We start from the raw sequence: 9,257 nt of genomic DNA, 5'->3' as shown, positions 1-9,257 counted from the left end.
GTAAAGCACGTGCCGTATTTCAACATTTTAAAGAAGAGGTGCAAATTAGGTTAGTACAATAAATTTCTGCTAACAGAATTACATTATTGAGTTCTCTTCATAAATGCTAAATATGCTTTATAACATGACTATCACTGAAAATCCTTTTGGATGCTACACTGTAACCTCAAAAGCAGCATGAACTCATAAGATGATTATTTTATTCATGATAGCAGCCTAATTATCTGCATTGTCTGTGGTTGATCAGAGGGACGCCATGCAGCACTACGGAGTGAATGGTTACTCTCTGCACGCCATGAACTCTCTGAGCGCCATGTACAACCTTCATCAACAGGCCGCCCAGCACGCGCAGCACGCGCCCGACTACCGACCCTCCGTGCACGCGCTCACGCTCGCGGAGAGACTGGCAGGTAAGCCATATCCACTCACCTGAAATAATGATAGATAGATAGATAGATAGATAGATAGATAGATAGATAGATAGATAGATAGATAGATAGATAGATAGATAGATAGATAGATAGATAGATAGATTTACATATTATGAAACTCACCATAATTTATCACCGTGCACATGTCCAGACATCATCTTGGAGGCGCGCTATGGCTCTCAGCACAGAAAGCAGCGCCGCAGCCGCACAGCCTTCACCGCGCAGCAGCTGGAGGCGCTGGAGAAAACTTTCCAGAAAACTCACTACCCTGATGTGGTCATGCGTGAACGTCTGGCCATGTGCACCAACCTCCCCGAAGCTCGAGTACAGGTGAGTTCACAACATGCGAGGACAGCAGCCAGTGGGGTTAGTCTACAATAATACATGCAAGAACCAAAAAGTGCAACAAAAAATAAATAAAAATTATTAATTAAAAATAACAATTAAATATATCATGTAAAAAATCCCCATGCAACCAAAACATACACTCAACTATGTCAGCTATGCAGGTTGTTTGCAGAATTATAAATTTTTACATATTGTAATTTTACACCTTAAGACACACTACAGGCAAAACCTTAGGGTTTTTTGTTTTCCCATGCAGTGGTCCATTTTGAGACTTCGGTCTATTTTGATGACAAAACATGTCTTCTTTTAGACTAGTAGAAAGAAAACAATCAAACTACACTTTTAATTTTGATTTTATTACATTTGATCGAGTTGCTTCAGCTAGATTTAAATTACAACGCATACATTTTCTCAAAATAAGTTTTTTTCCAGAAAGTCAGAAATCTCAAATTCAGCAGCACTTACATACACTAAACTTCACAGTTTTGAAATTATACTTATGTTCTGAAGGTATCTACAGAGAGATTTGTTCATGCATAATTTGCCTGTTTTTTCCCCTAAAAACAGTCAAAATGGTTAAAAATATCTTGCTGTTTTTTACTGATTGATAGTTGTTGTTTTTTTCGGATTAATGGAGTGATAAAAAGATAAATATAAAATTCCTTCTTTAAAAACCCTTCAACAAAATGAAGTAAGAAAATTTACTTGGCTTCATCCAACATTCAGATTTCTGTTCTGGAAATGTATGCAAATTAGTGCATGCTTGATTATTTAGGTAGACAATACCTCATTTGCATATTCAAACATAAGATTTCAGAAAACTGTAATACAAAATTGTCTTACTGTACTGTGAATAATTAACCAGGAAGTATGGTGATATCTATTAGTTAAGATTTTTACCCTATTCAAATTAATTCTGTGATTCACAATCTTTAAAGTTTCGCAAACTCCAATGTCTTCATGTTAACAGGTGTGGTTTAAAAACCGTCGTGCGAAGTTCCGCAAGAAGCAGCGCAGCCTGCAGAAAGAGCAGCTTCAGCAGCTGAAGGATGCTGGGATGGAGGGAGCCCAGGATGAGGGGAAAGAAGAAGCTCCACCTGTTGAGGCTCAAGCCCCGCCCTCACCTTCCGATGGGCGTGGCCCCACATGCCCCCCTCCCTGTGAGTTGAGTGAAGAGGTGAATGTCACATCACCGGAGCAGTCAGGGGCGGAGTCAGGGGCTGAGGACATGACTGACAGAGAGGATGAGTCACTGTCCATCAAAGATGAAACTAAAGAGGCGGGGCCAACCCTGACGACAGACTCTTGCAAACCAATCAGCCCTAAATTAGGTATGAAGAGCTATAATCTTTCCTTCACAACGCTCAAAAGGAAACACCTTCAAATAGATTAAAGAATTAATGGAATTAAAGAAAGTGTAAGTTAAGTGCAAATAGCAATGGATTCTATTTACACCAAGTGAAAATAGCAAGATGTTCTGCTATTTATACTACTTATTGCAAATAGTGGCAATTATCTGCACCTCAGTATGGTAGTGCATTATAAAACTGTATGCAATAATAACATATTGAGTGTACATTTTAGTTTTAATTCAAATTATTAAATGGATGCCACCTTATTGGGACAATAAAGCCCTCCCTAACCCCCGATATTTTTATTTTCAACTTTTTGATTATTTACTTAATTTTTATTGAAAATAAATGCCTTTCTGATGCAATATGAGATTTGAAAAGGGAGAAAAAAAGTTCCGCAAATCACATGCTAGTGGGCGGAGTTGGTGTAAATAGCCTTTGCCAACAAGGTGGGCTATTTGCACTTAAACATTAAATGACTGTCCTAATTTCCTCCCCCTTTCTTTCTTCTGGGATGCACAGAAGGACAAAAACTGAATGGTCTAGCTCCAAAAAAAAAAAAAGGCACCACAACAGTAAATAATGACAGGATTGTAATTTCAGACTTTTAAAATTGTATCTATTATGTTAAAAATGTGGATACAGTTTGTATGGTGTGTGTCAAATTGGTGACAAAATAATTCACCACAAATCGTAATATGAAAAATGCTCAATCAATCAATCAATCGATCAGGTAAAACATTAAAATTTAAACATTAATATTTCTCACACATTACAAAAAAAAGATTAGAACATGATTTTTACAAAATGGTGAAAAAACTTATTTTTTTTCCCCAAAATTCCATATTTTATAAATTGTATTATAACTATTTTTTTAAACATTTTAAACAAGAAATAATCTAGAAAAACACGTATTCTGTGTGCTTTTCTGAAGATTAAAACAGTAAGAACATGGGGCTAGCAACATCAAGATCATGGGTTCGATTCCTAGTGTAACTGCATGCAAGAAATGTACACAAGTTTCTTCAAATAAATCATCAATTGCGTAAATAGTTGAGATACTGACATGACATTAAAATGTTTGTTTTGTTTTTTGTTTTTGCAGTTGCCTTTAATCATGAAATTTGGTCAAATTGACCTGGAAACATCACAATCATAACTAATTTTATGCACATTCCACAACACATCAGAGTGTTAAAACTCTGTGTGTACGTTCATGACTCTACATCAGAAAATATCAGAAAATATAAATAAAATAAAAAAATCGATCAAATTGGTGGCTCAAAAATGAAGGTTCTTTATTAGCACCTGTGTTTTCATGGAGATCCATGGACCCTTTCCCTTGCCCAAAAGGTTCTTTATAGCAAAAAAGGTTCTTAATATTATTATAATTTCCTTCACACACACAAAAAAACTGTTCACTGAATGGTTCTTTGGGGTTAACAGTGTTACATTGTCTCCTCTCCCTCCTCAGATGAGCCGCTGGGTTCTCCAGCTCTTCCCTCCTCCAGTGGTGTCGGCGGCGGAGTGGCTCAGACCAATTCCTACGCTTCATCTCCTCTTAGTCTGTTCCGTCTGCAGGAACAGTTTCGCCAGCACATGGCCACCACCAACAACCTCATGCACTATCCCGCCTTCGACGTGGCCACGCCGTCCTCCTTACCCTATCTGGGCATGAACGTGAACATGGCGTCTCCGCTGGGATCCCTGCCGTGTCCGCCCTACTACCAGACCCTGTCCCAGGCCCAGCAGATGTGGAGCAGCCCTCTGCTGCAGGGCTCCGGTGCTCTACCGGCCCTCAACAGCAAAACCACAAGCATCGAGAACCTGCGTCTGAGGGCCAAGCAGCATGCTGCCTCACTCGGCTTGGACACACTTCCAAACTGACCACTGATTCACGCAAATCAATGCATTTCTGCGTCGACGTCTTGTGTTCAGGATCTACATCACATTAGTGTGCTCAAATCAACAGCTGGAGCTGTTTCATTATTATATAGCATGGCAGAGTGGAGAAGTTAGGATGACTTTTAAGTGTTTTGGTCCGGCTGCATGGCAGAGGCTTTAACTTTTCCAAACACCCCTGGCTTTGCACTATGAAACGTAAAAAAAAACATTAATTTGTTTCTGTAAATAAGCTTATTCAGGTCCACAGCCTTGGTAGAACATTAGTGAAGCCTCCTGTTAGTATATGTGAAGAAGTTTAAATGTCTTCACTGTCTAAGGATGTTATAAAGGAATGTAAAGCGAATGGATGAAGCCCCTGCAAACATCAGAAGGACTTCAGACTGACGGTCCTGATGTCATGCTATGAGTTTTGTCGATTTAGAGTCTATCGGATATCTCCGAATTGTTTAAATAAATGTGAATAATTTATCAGTGAAATGAAAGGGAATAAACCACATATATGAACTGAATGTGTAACAGTAATTAGTGGATTCTGAGCTTTATTTTTTTATTATTATTGAGTCTATATTTCAGATTTTCAAGTTATTTCATTTTCTAATAATTTATTGCACATGCATTTTCTACCACTGAATCATTCATTTCAACATGCAGTTTGAAAGTTAAACTTTAAAAAGTCAATTACAAATAAATGGCAAGCTTAACCTGGTTAACACACAAATTAAATGTTTGTGTGCGTCCTCTGTCTGGCCTTTTCCCTCTTTCACATCCATGTTCATCTAGATAACCGATCCAATGAAAAGCTTAAAACACTGTGGCAGAAAATGAGTCCATCAGCCTCAGCGAGACGGTCACCACCCACCTGTCAGAGGTTTGGCAGCTCTGCGGCAGAATTCACACAGTAAGCTGATTAACACGGGTCAGGATACCAGTGGATTAAGTTGAGGAAGAACAGAGGAGAGGAGTGAGAAGACATGTCGTGTTCAGACACCTGTTAACAGCCCATACTTTATATGATTGCACGGCGAGGCATTAAAAAGATGGATTTCATTCACATTTCAGACAAAAGACAGGATCTTTATTAAAAGCATAATAATGGTTAACATAATGCCCTGGTTCTCAAGTGGTTTGTCACTGACAGCGGGGGAACAACAATAACATGTGATTTACTATAACAGGTGAATAAGTAGGAGAAAATATTTTGAGTTGCTAACATGAAAAGATTGTGTGATGAAAATAACAATGAACAAAAATATGGTCCAGGCCACATGAAATAGAGTTTTAGGGTTTTATTAGAACAAGGGTAAACATGGTTTGTGTGTGGTGAATTATTTAAACTTAAAAGCTATAAAAAAAAAATGAAAACATTAATTTCTTATTTAATCTATGCCGTTAGTCTGTGCCATTTTAGGTCACATGAAATATGGCTTTATCACTACAAGGATAAACATGGTTTGTGTGATGAATTGAATTTGAAAGCCATTGTTAACAAAAATAAAACGTTTCTTATTCAGGCGGTGCTATTTTAGTAATTTTAGTAACTTAAATAAAAATGCATTGAAATGAAATAAAATGTAAAATTATAAAATTACATGTTCTTATTTAATCTGATGTTTTAGCAATTGTACACGTAAATAAAATGAATAAAAATGTCAGTTTTTAAAATTTAGTCTATACCATTTAAAAAACATCAGTGCTCAGTCTATGCCATTTTAGTAATTGTAATAAAGATCATAAATAAAGTGTGATGTGCGGTTTTTTTTGTTATTCTCCAATTCTCCAACATAAAATGTGTGTCCTGAAGCAAAGCCGGTTGAGAGAACCACTGCTTTAGTGATCATTAATGTAATTATACCACAATAAAATGAACTTGATGCCAACTATGAGATGTCAAATTTCTTCTTTGACAGTTACAAAACGTTTTTTGTGTGTATGAGTGCTGTTTTTGGGTTGGGTGCTTTCTTCGTCTTTACTTATGTGTGTGTGTGTGTTAAGCTGTTGAGGTCGTCTTGAGCTCTTTGATGTGTATCAGGGTTGTGCTCTGTTATAGGGATTTTCTGAGTTGACAGCTGCTTGAATATGTGGCGGTACTGCGATGGCAGTGGGTTAAAGAATGCTGGGAACAGGATTAGGATCATATTCTGGCAGTGGCTGTCAGTTCATCAATGGGCTCAGGTTCCCCAGTGACAGCTCTCCTTTGCTGCACGGCTAAGACCTTTAGAGGAGCCATAAAGAAGTGTGAAAAAGGGCTGCTTCAATGGTTTTGTTCTAACCTTGCAGGGTGTGCATAAAGTAGAGAAGTCAGGAAATATCAGAGGGGTGTGTCTGATTTTAACACTCGGGAGGGTTGGAGACTTTGCATGAACAAAGTATTTATTTAAAGTTTATTAGTTAAACTCCATCTCAGTGTGTGCAGAGCTAAGAAAAAAGTAAAGGGTGACTATACTATTTAAATATTTAAATGCTATTTGCTTGTTTTTTTCTGCTGCTACACAAACATGAGGGAAAATAAATGAATCTGGAGAGCTGTAGGTACTACACTTGTCTTTCACCCTTTTATAATTGGTTCTTCTGGTGTTTAGAAATAATAGTATCAAGCAATATCCTCATTGCCTCACTGTGAAAAAAGACGAACCAAGATTCTGAACACGGAACAGACGCTATTTACATATCAATGTGGGCGGTCTTGTATTAAATGTATTCATCTAACGTTACAAAAGTCCAATGCAGTTTTATTATATATGCTTACTTTGGAGAGGGGAGGAAGCAGGGCCCAACCGTACCAGCATTTCAATCGCGTTTGAGACTAAAGATAGATGTGAGCAAACTGTAAAATGGATTTAGGAGTACATGTGCGAATAAAAAGTGTGTCCGTGTGTGTCCTTAAAAACTTTTTTTTTTTTTTTCCTTACTTAATATGTTTATGTTTTAGATGGTTATAAGACTGTTATCTTCCTCATCTGTTTGAATAGTAAAGTCATTTTAGAGTCTCAGTATATTTAAGGCTAATTACAATTAAAACCCCTGCATAATGCAGAGCAATTCAAACTGTATTTAATGTTTTCATTTAAACAATTCCAGAATTATTAAATAAATACAGCATGAAGCAGGTCAAAAACCTGTACTTTTTTGTATTCAAATAACTTATTTTGCTTGTAGTCTCCTGTGTCTTTTTATTAACATTTTTTGATACATTTTCATTTTTCAAATTGGGAGCACATGGTCCTTAGGGAAAAAAAGTGACCGTCAAACCTTAGAAAGTTATTGGGATATAATATAGCCTAAACAAATAATAATAAAAAATAGATCAGGAAAAATCATTTTTCTCCTACAATATGATATGTATGTGTCTTAAAGGTAGGCTACGTACAATAGGCTATCAATTGTTTTCAGTTACTGATTACATTGTAAATAAAAAAAAAGCCCTAGCCTATATAAAATATAAAAAACGTGTAGTATTCAGCTGGTCACGTGATCTCAACGTGTTTACCTCCAAGAGGCGACCCGCTCCCTGTAAATAAACCAGAATTTAAAGGCTCCTAATATGACTTGAGTGCACCTATAAATTCAGACAAAAAGAGAAAATACTCAAGCAGCAGAAAACTGAACGATCACTTTTGCAAAACGTTCTCGGTAGGAGTGACATGAAACATCAAACTCCTCCACCGCTCTCTGCGTTAAGACAACAGAAGAAGTCGCTCAGCAGAAATTCATTCCTCACTTCAGAGGTTTAAAGCAGATTCCACATAAATCCCCTCGACAGGATTCTCACTAGAAAACTCTGCAAAGCGGCGCAGTCTTACCCTTGCATCTGACCCGCCCGACGACTCGCTCTGTCAGCCCTGCAAAACAATACTTTCACAATACCACCGGACTTTTATTGTTGCCGCGGCGTTATATAATGCCAGGAATTACTGACAGGCAAGGATATGCTAAATCCTCCTCTGCGCTTCCTGAGACAGACTCGGCGAGCAGCGGCTCTCTGACTTGGTCGGTAATCCCGATACGCACTGTCTGCAGTTTTACTGTATGTGTTTAAGCGCATTTGCAGAGCATTTATCTCCCAATGTAAACCAATTTGGCTATAAGGGCCTCAGGGCGAGCTCACCGCCGAAGGAAAGAAAGGAAAACTCAAACGTAGCAGAAGCGCGGTGGGGGGTGCTGTGACGTAGAGCAAAAAAAATGAGAAAAGAAGAAAAGAAGCAGAACGGCGCGAGAGAAAAGAGAATCCTGTCCAGAGGCGATGCTTCCCGTTTGTGCAATAAGAACCCAAAGCCACCAAAACCTGAATCACTGGACTGTTGAATCGCAGAAATCTTCACAATCATCGTTATCCCTTAATCCGGCTGTACGGGCCGGGCCAGAAATACTTTAACTTCCAGTCAGGTGTCTGTACTGAGTGAAACATTTGCACATAGCCTACAGTTTAATCCACTGCTTGTAATCTCAAAACTACAATTTTTCTTGATTCTAGGGCCCTCGAAGCCCACTTTCATGCAGAATTTAGAGCCAAACCTGATCAAAATCACCTGCCGGTTACTTCTAGTGCAAATATCATATTCATAACTAACTTGGATAGTTCACCCAAATTCTCTCAGCATTTACTCACCATCATGTTGTTCCAAACATGATTCTTCTCTTCTGCTGACCTAAACAGTTGATGGTCCCCTTTGACTTCCCTAGTATGAAAAAATACAATGCAAGTCAATGGCTACCAGCAGCTGTTTGGAACAACATGAGGGTGAGTAAATGACAGAATTTGCATTTTTCGGTGAACTGTCACTATAATAAAATCTCTGCTTATCACCACCCACAGTCACCACCTGACTGTGGGTGGTGATGGCGCAGTGGATAAGACACTTTGGTGTGAGAGACCCGGGTTCGAATCCACTGTGAGACACCAATGTGTCCCTGAGCAAGACACTTAACCCCTAGTTGCTCCAGAGGCGTGCGACCTCTGACATATATAGCAATTGTAAGTCGCTTTGGATAAAAGCGTCAGCTAAATGAATAAATGTAAATGCACACAAGTGATTGTTGGATTTGAACAAATGCCTAAAATCAATAAATTTACAGTTAATTTATAACCTATTACAGGTTTTGAAATGTAATTAGAATTTGACTAATAAATGATATTTTTAAGGTATAATATGTGAGAATGGAGAAATGGTAACACTTTGTATTTTGTGCATGTACTTACAGTATAATGTCGCCAAACCAAACC

At 38.1% G+C, this 9,257-nt stretch overlaps 1 protein-coding gene across 1 annotated transcript; it reads left to right on the top strand.

Annotated features, from left to right (window-relative positions):
• Nucleotides 1-256: 256 nt before the first annotated feature.
• Nucleotides 257-4,018, top strand: LOC306845391 (diencephalon/mesencephalon homeobox protein 1-B-like; the record flags this gene model as incomplete). The annotated part of the gene is made up of 4 exons (XM_079378167.1): nt 257-410; nt 583-761; nt 1,750-2,110; nt 3,606-4,018. The coding sequence occupies 4 exons, from the start codon at nt 257-259 to the stop codon at nt 4,016-4,018; spliced, it is 1,107 nt and encodes a 368-aa protein (XP_079234293.1).
• Between the last annotated feature and the right edge of the window lie 5,239 nt (nt 4,019-9,257).

Source organism: Barbus barbus (genome assembly GCF_936440315.1).
Source record: "Barbus barbus genome assembly, chromosome: 25".
Taxonomy (NCBI): Eukaryota; Metazoa; Chordata; class Actinopteri; order Cypriniformes; family Cyprinidae; genus Barbus; species Barbus barbus.
Note: the sequence above shows the minus strand (reverse complement) of the source record. Positions and strands in the feature narration are given on the sequence as shown.